At 49.7% G+C, this 16,532-nt stretch overlaps 1 protein-coding gene across 1 annotated transcript; it reads right to left on the bottom strand.

The window, feature by feature from the left end:
* Nucleotides 1-8,887: 8,887 nt before the first annotated feature.
* On the bottom strand, nt 8,888-16,299 carry TAC4 (tachykinin precursor 4). Its single transcript, XM_075993910.1, has 4 exons — nt 15,969-16,299; nt 11,748-11,841; nt 9,562-9,594; nt 8,888-8,988 (listed from the first exon to the last, which is right to left on the bottom strand). Exons 1-4 carry the CDS (start codon nt 16,269-16,271, stop codon nt 8,888-8,890), a joined length of 531 nt encoding a protein of 176 aa, XP_075850025.1. The 5' UTR covers nt 16,272-16,299.
* Between the last annotated feature and the right edge of the window lie 233 nt (nt 16,300-16,532).

The raw sequence follows: 16,532 nt of genomic DNA, 5'->3' as shown, positions 1-16,532 counted from the left end.
TCTCCCGGGCTGAAATGATTATTTCTGAAAATAGCTTCATTTTCATATAGGGTTTACCCGGTGCAGGAGAAGGGAGGCTAGGCACTTACATTTGTACAATATAAGGGAAGAGGGTGGGAATTGTATGTGCTGGGATGGTTTTGCTCACTGTGGCCAGTAGTGGTGGGAACCTTTCCCATGGACAAACCAAGGGTCCTCCTTTGCAAGGGTGCAGTCCTTGTGTGTCACTTACTGAGGCAGGGGATGAGATGGAGAGAAGCTTAAGATTATAAAAAGACCCTTCTCATATTTGCCTTGTCTTAGAATGATGTGTGCCCAAATCTACCTTTTCTGAATATTTGAATCAAAGGGAAATCTGCTGTCCCTCACATTTTGAAAAAGTTGAAGTAAGTGATATGGACCACAGATGGAATCTGAGAGGTAAAGGTGCACAGTCCTGTTCTCAAGCCTCCACTGATGGCCACCTCACTTTCCTCAAAATAAAAGGAAGATTTATCTGGTTTAAGCCTTTTCAAGTAGGGGAACTGTTCACTTCCCTTGGCAACTTTGAGCGAGATTGTCCCCTTTGACTTTCTTTACCTGCATAAAAGAGACTTCAGCTGCTTAGGCTCCTTCACGAGAAGAGCGGAAGTCTGGAGTTACTCTTGGATCTAACTCCTGCAACCTGCTCAGTGCCCTCATACTGACTTGTTTGACCCTCATATTAGCCCTGTGCAGTAGATGTTTACACTGGTTTGCCAAAGGAAACTGGGGGCCCAAGGTGACACTGTAAATAATGAAGCCAGAAATCTCATTCTGGTCTGTCCACGTACAGAACCTCCACCACCACTGTTTGCCTTCTCAACCTTTTCTGATTTCTTAATGATTAATCATCCTCTCCCTTCTAGTTGTATTTCCTTGTTACAGGCACCTGTGTTTCAAGTTTCCATTGCAAGGATAATAGTGAAACTGGTGAAAACTTCCAGCCAATTAATTTTAGTTGACCTTAGAAGCAGCAAGTTGGGACCAGAAAGCTGAACTAGGAAGCAAAAGATGTGCCTCATTTAGGCATCACTTCTGATTTAGGAATAAACTGTCTAAAAAGCACTGTCCCTTCTGTGGTTGTCTTAAGTCCTCACCACAACACTGTTAAGGTGGGTATTACAGCTGTCTTCCAGGTGAGAAATTTGAGGCTTATAGTGGTCTTGCTGCTGCCTTAGCGGCAACAGAATGAAAGCCTTGCTGCTGGGATTCTACATCCCAGCCCCAAGGTCTGGTCATCTGAGGTCTCTATGTTTTCCCGTTTCTTACAGGGAAATAGGAAATCATATTAAGTAATTTTTTTTTTTTTTTGAGACAGCGTCTCGCTTTGTCGCCCAGGCTAGAGTGACTGCCATGGTGTCAGCCTAGCTCACAGCAACCTCAAACTCCTGGGCTCAAGCAATCCTGCTGCCTCAGCCTCCTGAGTAGCTGGGACTACAGGCATGCGCCACCATGCCCGGCTCATTTTTTCTATATATATTAGTTGGCCAATTAATTTCTTTCTATTTATAGTAAAGACGGGGTCTCACTCTTGCTCAGGCTGGTTTCAAACTCCTGACCTCGAGCAATCTGCCCGCCTCGGCCTCCCAGAGAGCTAGGATTACAGACGTGAGCCACCGCGCCCGGCCCGTATTAAGTAATTTTTAACAATGGCATATGCATTATATGACAAGATGATGTTTTTGACTTGTCATCAACTTTGATTTGTCCCTGTAGTTGTGGGCAGTTGTATGGTTAGGGTTAGGAGTAACCTCAGATGGAGATGTTTGTCTGCATCAAGCCAGTTGCCTTTGATAGGCAATTCACACATCAAATGATGTCAAAGCAAAGTTTCATGATCACCCATGATCCTTAACTCCTTTTATTCCCCTGACCTTTTGAGAAGCTAACTAAAACATTGGGCTTTTTTTAGCTGCACCTATCAAAATATGCACAGATACTTGTCAGGAAATTGTGCCTTTCGAAGTCCATTCCTGGACATGGGGTTAAGAAACCCTGGTTTGAGGAAAGACCCCAGCAAGATGACAGGAATCCCTGTGTCCTGCCTGCCTTCACTCTGACCCCAGGCTCTCAGCTACTTAGTGTGCTCAGGCTCAAATAGCTAGCCCATCAAGTGAAGTGATGAGACAGGGAGAGACTTGTCTTGGTGAGGCAGTCACCATTATTTCCTCTGCCTCATAGGCCTTACAGGTACATGCATGTACAGATGTACAGGGTTTTGCATGTCATGAGAATAAAATACAAAAACTCCTTTGCAAAATAGTAGTATGAAGTGTGCTAGAAATTCTAGAAACTACCCTTTACTGTACATTGGGATCATAGAATTATAGAATTGGATCTTGACTGGTTTTTCCCCAGCACTTTCTGCCACAAAATTTGGTATGACTACCTCTTCCAGACTGTCTCCTGCTGATGGGGACAGTATAATAGCTTTCTTCCTTTGTGGTATCTTTAACAAAATGCCAATGAATGTCACTAAGAAGGAAACAAAGGATTGCCAGTAATGAAAAATGTCCCTAGTGCCAAAACATCAGTTTGTCTCTTACCTCTTGAGCAATACCTTTAGATACAGGTCATGCTGCCACCATTTTGGGGTTTGGGGGTTTATTTACTTGTACCCAAGAGTGGAAAAAATAACCCATGCTGTTGTGCAATGTTATCTCCATGGCTCCTCCCAAATGTTCCATGTGAGATATAAACACCCTTATCCTTGACAAGTCATGTTCATTCCAAGAAACCAGTCTTAATTGGGTATTTGTTTCTGGGAACAGCTTACCGTATATTCAGTCTATTTCAAAGTTATCAGAAACCTACACTCTTATCTCACATATTTAGAGGAGTGGTAGATCATTTCCAAAGATGGGCACCAGCAATTGCCCCCATTCCTGTCTGTGTGTGCTACTCCTTCCAATAAGAGGTCTGTTTTTCTTCCTTAGTGTGGGCCAAACTTGTGACTTGTTGACTAACAGAATGTTATGGAAGTGATATTTTGGCAGCTTCCACTTTTGCTCTTGGACATGAGCTGACATGTTTCCAAACCAGAAACTTGGGCTGAATTACTGAATGATAAGACTGTATGTAGGAGAACCAAGGTGCTCTAGTTGATGGTGCCAAAACCCCAGACTTGTGTGTCTTGAAGGGTTCAACCCCAACCAAACTCCTGAATGAAGGAAGCCTCATGAATGACCCCTGCCAACACTGCATGAAGCTAAAGAAACATCCTGCTGAGTCATACCAACCCAGAGAATGGTGAGAAATGTTCTAAGTCATGTTTTGGGATGGCCGATACACAGCAAGGGGTAAGTGAACGAAGGGACTTTTGAAACTGAAGGGCTGGAATTAAGTTTGGTCTCCTGGGTTCCATTAACTGCTCATTTGTCATTGGAAGCGAGAGGAGGGCCACCCACCTTGTGCAATTCCAGGGGCACTGTTCATATTCTGCAAAAGTGGCACCCTTGGAGTCAATTCAGCCCGTTTGGTCATTCAGCATATCAGCTGCCAGTCAAATTTCTTCTGAGGCCCCTTCCTTACCTTAAAATTCTTAGCCACTTCCTTAAGTGGATCAGGAAAAGTGAAGAAAATCCTTCTACTATCAAGATATGGCTCACCAGTTCCCTGCTCTAGAATCCATGTGGCTTTCCATTGCTCATTGGATCAATTCACATTTATCCTGGCTTTCAAGTCTTTCTGTAACTTGACCTACATAGCTGTCATAATTCCTTTACACACAGCCTGGACTTGCACCTGGATTAGTCTCTGTTAGCCCCTTTCCTGTGTTTGCTAGGAAAGCCTCTACTTCAACATTCCTGAAAGTGTGTTCCATTAAATACAAAAGTATGGGCAAGAAGGATTCTGTGTCAAATAAATTTGGAAAACACTAAGCTAAAGTTAAAACCAGTGTGGTTGGTGCTTGACTACAGGTCTTCTCAAAACCTTCAGTAGGCCAACAGGCATCCAGGTTTTCCAGAGAAAGACAGGATATAACATTTCCTAAAATGATTGGATCTAGAAAGAGCCTCTTGAGGGACTGGTATTTGGGGTCAGACTTAGAAATGTTTCTTTCCTACCCAAATAGGCCTGTAATTCTGCCTAAGACTTGGCATAGGCCAAGTGTAGGAGTTGGTATATGTGGCATCACCTGGGATTAAATCCTGGCTCTGCCATTTCTTGTGTGACGTCAAGTAGGTGGTTTATCCTCATCTGCAGAATGGGGATAACAATTGTGACAGTAAATCGTCTTGCATTATGCCTGGCATATTTTCACTCATTTATTTGGGAAACGAATATTCATCCAAGTTCCGTTAGGTCCTGAGAGCTGGATATTTGGTGTTACACAAAAGATGTGGAAATAGCAATCTGGAGGAGATGCTAAATCTGCATCATTTCTAATTGTGATCAGTGTGACAGAGGAGAAGGATGGGGTGTTATGGAAGCATAATAGGGAATTAGTTGAGCATGGGGACTAGTAAGTCTAAAAAAGGCCTTTATCCTGCGAGCTGAAAGCTGAGTTAGCCTGGGGAGGAGTAGAGGGACAGGGCAGTGGCCAGACCCTAAGGCAAGCCATCATTTGCTGTGTGTGAGAGCCAGCCTGCTGAGTGTGACGATTGGGAGGGGAAGGAACCAGAGAGCACAAGGCCTTGGAGCCCTCTGTAGGAATATCATGTTTATCCTACGACACCGTTGAACTGTGGCCAGTAAGGGATGGGCATGATCCATTTTCCCATTTTAAAAGGTCATGCTGAGGTGGAGAAAGGATGGGGGTGGCTGGCAGTCAGATGGAAAGCAGGAAGGTCTACCGGGAGGCAACTGCCCTCTGGACCAGGAACGAGGGTGGCTTGTGCTTACAGTGATAGTGGAGATGGCAAGAAGTAGATGGATTCAGGATAGGTTTCGGAAGATTCAACAACTAGGAGATGATGTATTCAGTGTGAGGAGTGGAGGTTCACTCCCAGGGTTCCAGCTGAGCAGCAGGGCACAGGGAGGTCCCATCTGTAGAGACACAGAAGCCAGTGAGGAGTAGCTTTGAGGCAGGGGATCAAAAGTTCAGTGTGTGGACAAGTTGAGTTTGAGAACTATGGGATATGTGTTCAGTAAGTAGCATCACTATTATTTAACTCGCTTGCATTAAGTTTGGTTCCCTAGAGACAGACTCCTTGAGGACAGGAAATGTGAATCCTTTGTCTAAACACTCTCCAGGGACCTCTTATGTGGCAAAGCACTATTGTTGGCACTGAAGGTTACAAAGTGAAAGGAGATGTTCTTGAGAAAGCCTGTCCTGGGGAGATAGACCATTCATTACATCATCCATGCTGTAGCGCAGAGTAAGTGCTGAAGGAACGTTGTGCAAGGCACTTTGGTGATGTCAAGGAGGGAGCGATTGGGTGGTTCCCAGGCTGGAAAATCTTCCAGAGAAATTGACTGAAAATTCCATTCCACCAGAATGGAAAGAGAACGGCATATACAGAAACCAGAAACTTCAGTGAATGTGGTGGGTTTGAAAAAAGATAAGATTGGAGAACAGAATGTGGGCTTTGTACCGAGTGAGTGTGTCTTGGCTCTCCTATAAGGCCATCATGTCTTTGGGGGCAAATTCCATTCCCACATAATCATATTCCCAGTCCATCGAAGTTCCTAGTAAAGTGTGGCACATACAGGAAAGTCACAAAGTATTTGGTGAATTTCATTTTTTCCTAAATGTTCCAAACTTCAAACACAAGAATAAAGTCTTCAGCCCTCTTTGCTGGTCTTTTGAGTTGGGTTATTGTAGGGAACCACCTCTTGGGACCTCACCTCTGGGTGGGGAGGAGGCCTGGTGGGTTAGGAGGTTGGGAGTAGGGGGAAGGAGAAGGACATTAACTGGGAAATCCGGCAGTGTGAAACTCCAAGGAGGAGGCTTGCCCTGTTCCTACCCCCACATCCATCACTGGACACGGCGGTAAGGTATGAAAATGAAGTCTAGGCCTGAGGTTCATCCGGGGCTCACGATGAACAGTCCTCCTTGGAGAGAGACTTCTCCACAGGCCGAGTGGAAGGAGTCTTCCCGCCTGTGCTGGCGCCAGTTGGCCTCTCAGCAGTCTCCTGAAAACTTTCCTGGCACCCAGCGGAAGGTCCTGCCTTCCGTGCCAACACCAGCTTCCCCTCCTTTTAAATATAGCCTGGCTCCCCCTCCCCCACTGCAAAGAATTAACCTCCCAGAAAAACTCCTAACCCATTTCCTTCTTTTCAGAGAGAGGGACAGGGAGAAGCTAAACGTGTTGTAGCCTAGTGACCTAACGCACCTCTCCCGCTGCGCCGGCCTGCACGGCCCCCAGCTCCTCTGTGGTTCACACCTCAGTGCCCACCACCCGGGGTGCCCCTAGCATCCCATGATGCGGGGTGCCTCTTTCTGAGTATCCTGAGAAACTTTGTGTCCCACCTGCCTGTAAACTATTAATACCAGGGCAGGGACAGTGGTCTCCCCATAAGCCCGGGGCTCCCTGCAGTCGGAAGCCGTTTCACTGCTCAGGAGCTCTCCCGCACTCGGGAATGGGGCTAACTGTCCTAAAAGCAAAGCAGTTAGTGAAGGGCCACCTTATATGAATGAATTATGGATGACCTGGGAGCCAATTCTTCTCCAAGTCAGGAGACACAAGCCCTTGAGATCATGACCGTGTAGGGAGAGGGTGTCTTCTTTCAGGCTGGGGCTCACAGGAACCCAAAGGGGACAAAGACCCCTTGCCTTCAAATCCCTTCCACTCCAAGGTGCCTGCAGTACCTCTCCACCTTGTCACAGCCTCTATCCCACTTCTTTCCCATTTCTACCTGTCCTTTCCTGTGTCCTAAGCCTGTTTTTCCACCCAAGGACCAGGGCTGCTTAGTATTTCTCTTGGCAATTCTGCAAAAGGCCTCTTGGCCTGCTCAAATGCCAGGGAGGCCACTCCTGCCCCCTGCCGTGCGCTGGAGAAGGAGCCGGTCACGGTCACTGGTCACTCCTTTATTGAGCCCTCCCGTGTGCTGGGCACAGGCGGTGCACAGTGTGCGAGGCTCCTGCCACCGCGCGGTGAGACGAGGGCTCTGAGTGCAGGAGGGCAGCGGCGCTCCAGCTCAAGAGGGTGACCACTGTGCACTCACACACAGTGTGACACTGCTTGACACTGAGAGTCCCAGAGAAAGCCCCATGAGTTCAGTTTGGGCTTTGTGTGAAATGCCAGTGTTGGGATCAGGAGACACACGGAGAAGGGGTCTGGTCTGCCAGCTGGTCAGCTTCGACATCCAGGTAGGGAGGGGCGGCAGCCTCCGAGAAGCATGCAGTGGAGGCTCTCACTCTGAACCTTGGTCCTCGCCCTCTCTGCCTGGGGACAGTTTGGTACACGGACATGGTTAGGAGAGTCTCGTCTGCCTTCTCCACCCTTGGAGGCTTCCCTAGTCACCCCGGTGAAGGCCCTCCCTCTCCCCACCCCGTTTCTCCTGTCGGAGGTATCTAGGGCAATGGCATTACAGGGTCACCTGCCACATCTTTCATTAGTCGCTAACCCCTCCAGAGCATGGACAGAACCAGCCCACTGTTACTCTTCTAGCAGAAGGGAAGGGTAACCAAAAGTCCCAAAGGCCCTCCTGGGGACACAGAAAGGCAGTGGACTAGGAAGCAGGAGACACAGCTTTTAGTCCTGGCTCTGTTATCAGCTCACTGTGTAACTTTGGGCAAGTAGCTTTCCGTCTCTGACAAATGACAACTTCTAAGCTTCCTGCCCACACCATGCATGGAGGGACATTCGTTTCTATTTGGTATATATATATTTTTTACATTGATGAAAATTCATCTTATCAGAACAATCTATTTGGTATTGGAGTGACTTCCATGGCTCTTTGAATGGAAGGGCTCGAGCAGGTATTCTCTCAGGGGAGCTAGGGAGGGCCAGAGGTCTGCAGCTCTGGGCGAAGAGGTTCACACTAGGGCAGGCAGGCTGGGGCTCAGTGTCCTCGACCCCCTGGGACACCTGCTGCGTATCTCTTGTGAGCTATGACCTTTCCCCAGCCCAATTCATTTACTTGCTTTCATGCCTGGCCCTGGGAACCATTTGGGGGTATGGCCCCCACCAGAAGGTGTGAGCTGATAACTGCTTAGGGTGTCACCCCTGCCAGGGTGATTTGCACTTACTTACAATGGTCAGGGGCAGTAATTCTCTGAAGACTAAAGGCTCAAGTAACATTAATGATTAGAACTTTCTGGACAGTGAGGGAATAAGGGGGAGGAGGTTCCAGGGTCTGGAAAACTGTGTATTGTTCTCTGTGGGTTCAGTGGCCATAGGTGGGGCAGAGGGTGCTGGGAGCATTAGGTGTGGGGAGGGTGCAGCTGCAGGGCCACAGCTGTTTCAGTCCTGGGCCATCAGACAGACCACCGCCATGCACCTGGACTGCCCCCCGCCTGACGGCTTGTGCGGAGCCTATTCTGTCTGTCCAGCTGCCTGCTCCCCAACCCCGAAGACTGGCAACAAAGTGTCTGGTCACCGTCCTATGATGCCCTGGTAATCATCAGAGGCCCACGCCTACCTGCTGTGCACGGTCTTCTCCTGCCCAGGAGGCCCGGGACCGTTTGCTCTGACTGATACCCTGGTGCTGGAGAGAGAAGGGGGGTGAGAGGCAGCAGAGAGAGGCTGTCTTGGGAGCCAGGGAAGGCTGGGGCCGGGCCTTGCAAATGGAGTCACTTCTTAATCATCCCTGGAGTTGAGGAAACACCAAGGATTGGCTCATTCCCTGACTCCTTCCCCCACTCCTCCATTCTTCCTTCTGCTCTTTCTCCAGGAACACCTAGCAGGCGCTTCTTTAATAGGCAGAAACTGTGCTGGGAGTTGGGGATATGGAGGCAATGTCAGATAATGCCTGCTCATTAGGGGGTTTCCTGTTTGGGGACACCAGCCGTGTGATCCAGCAGGACAGTGCAGTGCAGCATGCCAAGGAGACAAGCTCCGTCTGCATAGGGCTGGCAGTCTGGGAAGGGGAGCGTTGGAGATGGAGCAGGGGCCAAGTCAGCAAGGGCAGCCCCAGAGGATGTGGGGAGTCATGTTAGGGGATTGAACTTGATCCCGAGAGCACTGAAAGCGTGGTGGGCAAGGGTTGGTTTATTTTCTTTGGATTTTGTTTTTCCTGTTTTGCTGAAGGGTTTTAAGCAGCCTAGCAGCTACTCAGATTCACACTTCTAAGATCCTTCTGGGCACAGGGGATTGGAGCTTTGAGTGCTCTTATCTTTGGTGATTGATTCATTTTTTCCAGTTCCAGGCTTTAGACCCAAGGTAATTTTGAAACTGTGGCAGAACTAGATCCATCCCTGTCTCCTCCTATCCCTGCAACCACTGCCTAGGCATATGTAGATCACCCCTCTAAGGAAACAACCAGAAAGACTAACGTGGCCAAACCACACTGGCCTCACCCTCTGCGCAGCAAAGCCAGCCTGGCATGCCCCTGACTGGAGCATGTCCTCTCACCTCCCTGATTTGTTAGTGGCCAGGATAGCTCAACTGTCCCCTGGGGCCATGCTGAGGGCAAGGGCTGGGCAATGTTTACCTGCTCTTCTCCCTGGCTGGATCCGAGTTGCTCCTGCGGGAAGGAGGAAGAAGGAATGAGGACTTCACTGCTTCCCCGGGGGCTTGGTGAGGTGGGAAAGGCTCGTGGCTACGTGGGTGTCAGTGCCCCCTGGGTCTTCTGTTGGAACTGTAGTCACTGCCCGTTATCCTCATATGGCAGTAGGAGTGTGCTCAGTAGGCGGCAGTGTGGAGCACTGGGAAGTGCACAGACGTTGGTGTCACTGGCATCTGGTGCCAGCTGGGTGGGCATCCTTGGGAGAAGCACTTACCCTATCTGAGTCTTGGTTTTGCTGGTGGTGATGAGGAGGACGTTGCAGAGATTTAATCCTGTGTGAGCACAGTAGCTGCTCAAGAGATATATCTCTTACACCCCCATCCCCTGCTCCTCATGGGTTGTTGGATTTGGAAGAGAACTTTGAAGTGGCCCAGTCCAAAACTCATTTTGTAGAGGAGGTAACTAAGGCTTGTGTTTGGTCACAAGTTGGTTTTCTCCATTTTTATGTGCATATTTTTTTAATTACAAAAGCAGTCTTTGAATACATGCCTGCTTTTAAAAAAATCAAGCAATGAAGAGGTTTGTACAGTAAAATTTAAAGTCTCTCCTCACTTTGTCCACGTCATCTCCACTTCTTGTCCTAGATGTAACCACTGCTTACAGTTTGATATTGATCCTTCTAGAACTTTCCCTATGTATTTGCATGTCTATGTGTATAAGTATGCAGTTTTTAAAAAAAACATGTAGGTTCCCATCATGCATATTGTTCTATAACTTGCTTTTTCCACTTACACATATATCCTGGAGATATTTCCATATCTTTCCACAGATCTGTCGCATCCTTTTTAATTGCCACAAAGGTAATGGATGTGCCGAATATATTTTGATCATTACTCAATTGATAGTCTTTTTTTTTTTTTTCTTTTCTGAGACAGAGTCTCACTCTGTTGCCCCGGCTAGGGTGCCGTGGCGTTAGCCTAGCTCACAGCAACCTCAAACTCCTGGGCTCAAGTGATCCTCCTGCTTCAGCCTCCTGAGTAGCTGGGACTACAGGTGCACGCCAAGATGGCCAGCTAATTTTTCTGGTTTTTTGTAGAGACAGGGTCTCGCTCTTGCTCAGGCTGGTCTCGAACTCCTGACCTTGAGCGATCCTCCCGCTTCAGCCTCCCAGAGTGCTAGGATTATAGGCGTGAGCCACTGCACCCGGCTGTTAGTCTGTATATTATTTCCAAACTCGTGCTATTACATATAAGCGGGCAATGAGTTCTCTATTGCAAACATCTCAGGGCTCACACAGCAATAGTCTGCCTACTTGAGAGATGCCCCACAGTGAGACTGTGGGTCAAAAGGCGTGGGTGTTTCTAACTCTGATGGGTGTTGCCAATTATCTCCTTGTCCACTCAGGACAGGACTCCTGAGTTGAAAGTGCCCTCAGAAGGCCGGGCGCGGTGGCTCACGCCTGTAATCCTAGCTCTCTGGGAGGCCGAGGCGGGCGGATTGCTCGAGGTCAGGAGTTCGAAACCAGCCTGAGCAAGAGCGAGACCCCGTCTCTACTATAAAAATAGAAAGAAATTAATTGGCCAACTAATATATATACAAAAAATTAGCCTGGCATGGTGGCGAATGCCTGTAGTCCCAGCTACTCGGGAGGCTGAGGCAGGAGGATTGCTTGAGCCAGGAGTTTGAGGTTGCTATGAGCTAGGCTGACGCCATGGCACTCACTCTAGCCTGGGCAACAAAGCGAGACTCTGTCTCAAAAAAAAAAAAAAGAAAGTGCCCTCAGAAAACACAGGTTCGGTTTAAGAATTGACTAGAAAGCTTGGCTCGTGGCTGAGCTCACACCGGCGCTGGTCTCGAGCTTCCCTGCCCCTCCCCAGGCCCATCCAGAGAATGGAAGCTGAGGGCACCAGCCAGGCTGCAAAGCATTCGCCCTCACCCTTCAGGCGATCACACTCCCCACGTGCTGGGGACAGCCTGCTTTATATACACCCGTCGCCTGTCATAAACTATTAACACTCTTCAAAGTGTCCTGGTTGGATGATCAGTCACACTGTTGTCTGCCCCAGCCCATCACCTGAGCAACCATGTCTGGACTGCAGTATGTGACCCCTAGTCCTGGGCTTTAACTCAGGACACTGCCTGCTGGGCTCCCACCCACCTTTGTCGCTCACCTCCCATCTGCTTCCCCATCAGCCCGAAGAACTGGCTCGCCTTGCCCCTCTTCACCTGCTGCAGCTGGCGCTGGGTGATGGGCGGGGCGCCTTCCTGAAGGAGCAGAGAGTGAGAGTTGGGGGAGGTTGGTGAGGGGACGGGAGGGCAGCCTGGGCAATGACAGTCTCAATGACAACAGCTCGCAGTTAGTAAACGCTTGCTCTGCGATGGCACTGGGTACTTTGGCAAATTTTACGCAATACCACACATCATCATAATAACTAATAACTAACATTTCTTTTTTAAAAAAATTTTTAATTTAATATTTTATTTTATTTTTTTTGAGACAGAGTCTCACTCTGTTGCCCTGGCTAGAGTGCTGTGGCATCAGCCTAGCTCACAGCAACCTCAAACTCCTGGGCTCAAGCAATCCTCCTGCCTCAGCCTCCCGAGTAGCTGGGACTACAGGCATGCACCACCATGCCCGGCTAATTTTTTCTATATATTTTTAGTTGGCCAATTAATTTTGTTCTATTTCTTTAGTAGAGATGGGGTCTCACTCTTGCTCAGCTGATCTCAAATTCCTGACCTTGAGCCATCCTCCCGCCTTGGCCTCCCAGAGGACTAGGATTACAGGCGTGAGCCACCGCACCCAGCCTAATAACTAACATTTCACCTACTATGCTCCTGACACTGTTCCAAGCTCTTGATATAGTAACTCATTTAATCCTCACCAAAACCCCATAAAAACAGCTTTTATTGTCACCATCTTACGCATTAAAGCACTGAGTCACAGAGAGATTAAATAATTTGTCCAAGCTAGGAAGGGCAATGGGGAGCCAGAACTTGAACCCAGGTCATCTGGTCCAAAGGCTTGACTCTGAAACACTACAGTCATACCCTCATTTAATCCTCACAACCACCATAAGAAGTAGGGACTGTGATTATTCCCCCATTTTACAGATAGGAAAACTGAAATATAAGGAGGTCAATGGATTTGCCCGAGGTCACACAAGAAGTGGTTGGACTAGGATTCAAAGTCTGATTCCAGAGTGTGGGTTCTGTTTCATCTTGGGAAATGTCTCCCACACAGATGAGGAGGGGGCAGCTAGTGAGCTCAGGGTGGGCCCCCCAGAGGCAAGGTGGGACTGCGTTCCCTCCCGGCCCTCACTCTAGCTCTGCCCTCCTCTCTTCCCCCATTGCCCCAGAGTTACCCTGCCCTATGGCCTGCGCCTCCTCGAAGGAACATGGCATGTGATCTGGGGTGGAGGCTGCCACCCTGGGCAAAGACATTGTAATCCTCGAGCCGCTGGGACAAACGTCCTGGACCAAGGGCTATGGATTTAGATTATCATCCCTCCATTAGCCTCTGTGACCATGGCTAAAGCTCTCTCCCTCCCAAATGTCACTCTGAACTCCTGCAGGGGGGCCTGCCTAGCTCTGTTGAGAGGGAGAGATGCTCTCTAGTTAAGAGAGTGACAGTAGGTGACACTCATTAGACTGTCTTCACATCTCTCCGTCCCCAGTACCTGGCACAGAGCCTGGCACACACAGGAGTCCCACGTGTGTGGGGGGGACATAGGACACTGAATGAAGGGTTCTCTCTCTGACAGTCTTGGTGTAGGAAAGGGGGTGGGGTCTAAAGACAGGCAACAGAGCCCTGGAGTACTGCGAGCCACCTACCAAGAGGCTGGCAGCTGGGTTTGGACCAGGGGCTCTTTAGTTCATCCCCAATTTCCCCAAGAGTAGTGCTGGAGCTCCTGGGACCAACAGGGACCTGGTTGGGGGCAATGGAAATCGCTCTGTCCCTCACAACTTGTCCCACCTTTCAGGCTCAGAAGCGGATTTTTTCTAAGCCTTGGACTAATTCAGTCACTTTCAATTTGTCTCCCCCGAAACCCCCACCCCGACGTCAGTGGCGGGGGCGGCTGTCTTGGGCTGGAGTCGCTCAGCCTGGCCAGGAACCTGAAAAGTCTCTTTGGAGATTTGGACCCATTTCTGAAAAGCTCGTGAAAACCACTTTGCCTTCCTAAAAGGCAGCCTTCAAATGCAAGCTGGAGAGAATGGCTGTTTATGAATTAAATAGGACTGACCCTTCTCCCACACACCAGGTTTTGAGGGCAGCGCGGAGACACACTTGGAGACATGTTTCTTTTACTGCCAGAGGGCTTGTGACCCCACCTGAAGCGCCCGTATCCATCCGCCCCAAATCCCCAGCTCCAGGGATGACTGCAGGTGGGAGCCTGAGAGCCAGGGAGGTGATCAGATCATCCCGGAAGGTGTCTCCCTGCCTCCGTGCCCTCATTTGTATTAATGCTTAACATCCCATAGTGTCTGTAAGATCTTCCTGACTTCTAGCCCAGCCTCTCCTCTAGGATTCCAAGCCCTGCATCTTGGGAAGCAGAGGGATATTAAAGGAGAATAAGGATTAGACCCAACTGCAGGAGGAGCTGCCTTGGGTGGAAAGCCCAGCAGCACTAGTTAAGTGTATGATGATGTTTCCCAAGTGGCTGCATAAAAGCCCCCGCTGCCCGCACATAGCACGGCTTCTCTGTCTCTGGGCCAGGCACTCTGATGTCTGGCACTGCCTCTGCAGAGCATGTCAAAGTTGGAGAAAAGCCTTGGGGATCATCTCCCCTCTCCCCCCCATTTTGCAGGTGAGGAAACTGGCATCCAGAAAGCGGCAAGAGTCAGTAGAGCAGCTGAGACTCGACCCTGGTCCCCAGTCTTGCTCCCTTCTTACTGCACACACTTCAGACAAAGCAGAAATGAGACCCCCCCACGCAGGCTTGCCCATGCGATGGCCCTCCTGTGGCCCTATGTCTAAGAGGTTCCAAGGACCTCACCATGGCCCAGGACCACAAGCCAAGGCCAGCGCCAGCATCCTCACCATCCGGGAATGGGAGGAGCCAGGCTCAGACTCGTCCTGTCTGCCCCTGGAAGCCCTCCCTGGGCGCTAGTCTCTTATTTATCTGTGTTTATCTCCGGTCCATGGGCCTCTCTCCCCTGTGGGCTCAGGAGCTCCCTGAGGTCAGGATCTTTCTCTCCCACTCAGACTGCCGGGCAGCAGTGGGCATATTGCAGATGCTGGTCTTGCCCCAGTGACAGCTCTCAGGTCAGTTTAGTAAGAGACCACAATGAAACCACTATTTTGTCCTGAAGGAAGAGTTTCTACACGTGAGACAAAATAGTGACCCTACCCTAAGTTGATCCCCTTGAAAGGAAATTCTAGAAAATATCCTCTGAAGTGCAGGGACATAGAATCAGACCTTGGTAAGGTCTGATTAAGCCACTGATGTTGGGGTGGGGGTGGGGGGAGACAGACTGGAAGTGACTGAATTAGTCGAAGGCTTAGAAAAAAATTCACGTCTGAGCCTGAAAGGTGGGACAAGTTGTGAGGGACAGAGTGGTTTCCATCACCCCCAGCCAGGTCTCTGCTGGTCCTAGTAGCTCCCAACTAAGACCAAAGGTATATAGTTGTGGTTTTGAAGCCATGCAACCTTGGACAAACTAATTGACCTCTCTGTGCTTCAATTTCCTTGTCTGTGAAATGAGGATAGTAATGGTACCTTCCCCATGAGGTTGTTGTGAGGATTAAATGAGTTAATGTTTATAAAGCATATAGGATAGTGCCAGAAACATAGTATGTGTTAGTTAAATAAGTGTCTCTTTCTTTTTTTTTTTTAGACAGAGTCTCACTCTTTTGCCCCGGCTAGAGTGCTGTGGCATCAGCCTAGCTCACAGCAACCTCAAACTCCTGGGCTCAAGCGATCCTTCTGCCTCAGCCTCCCGAGTAGCTGGGACTGCAGGCATGTGCCACCATGCCTGGCTAATTTTTTCTATATATTTTTAGTTGGCCAATTAATTTGTTTCTATTTTTTAGTAGAGATGGGGTCTCGCTCTTGCTAAGGCTGGTTTCGAAACGCCTGACCTTGAGCGAGCCATCCGTCTAAGGCCTCCCAGAGTGCTAGGATTACAGGTGTGAGCTGCCAGGCCTGGACCTAGTGTTTCTTAACTAGTACACACATAGACAAACACACACACACGAACACACACAGCTGCTCCCATGTGCATTCACCGCTGCCACACCAGCGCTCATAGCCTTGAGACTACCCACGGAGGGGCGTCAGACAAGCTGCCTTGCAGTGTCCAACCTGCTCTCCTGGCAGCCATGGAGGGATCTTCCACCCCTCCACCTTGGATCATCCCCTGCCCAAGTCAGAGCCTCTCCCCAAAGGTACCTCCAAGGTCACGGTTACCCAGGGCTCTGCTTCAGTGCTGAGTGCCCGTTCCTTTCCACCATCACCTGCCGCAGCGCACAAGGACAGCCCCGTCAGGAGAAGCAGGGTGAAGCAGGCCAGCATGGTGAGCCTGCTGTGTTCTAGAACCCTCTGGGAGCCCCCGGCAGCCCAAAGACACCCGCCTCCAGCAGGCTCCTGTCTGCACTTTGGCTCCCTGAGTGTAGGTGGGGGAAGCTCGCCCTGTTCTCTGGTCCTTTTGGCCATCCTGCTTCCTTCCATCAGCTTATTTGAGCCCTGGGCCATTTCCTGTGACTCTCTCCCTGGTTGGAATGGCCAGTGATAGCAGGAGGAGGGAGGACCTCTTCCAATGCTGCCCCCTAACATTCGATCCCAGGGCTTAACACTCTGACGCAACACCTGCCTCACCTTGGCTGTGTTCCCGGGTGGCAGGTGCACAATGGGGCAGTGTGAGGGGCCTGGAGCCTGCAGCTTCCGGGCTGAAAACCCCGAGGGGACCTTCTCATCTTGGAAATGGGGAGCGGGGCTGTGCGGCTCCTCCCTTCC

This window comes from Microcebus murinus, chromosome 18, assembly GCF_040939455.1.
Source record: "Microcebus murinus isolate Inina chromosome 18, M.murinus_Inina_mat1.0, whole genome shotgun sequence".
Taxonomy (NCBI): domain Eukaryota; kingdom Metazoa; phylum Chordata; class Mammalia; order Primates; family Cheirogaleidae; genus Microcebus; species Microcebus murinus.
The sequence above is the reverse complement of the archived record's forward strand: the minus strand, read 5'-3'. Positions and strand labels throughout refer to the sequence as shown.

Coding starts and splice junctions, on each gene's coding strand:
- TAC4 (XM_075993910.1), bottom strand. CDS start 16,271: ATGGCCCAGGGCTCAAATAAGCTGATGGAAGGAAGCAGGATGGCCAAA. Junction 11,842..15,968: donor GGGTAACCGTGACCTTGGAG/GTACCTTTGGGG, acceptor CTGCTCCTTCAG/GAAGGCGCCCCGCCCATCAC. Junction 9,595..11,747: donor GATGGGGAAGCAGATGGGAG/GTGAGCGACAAA, acceptor TCCTTCCCGCAG/GAGCAACTCGGATCCAGCCA.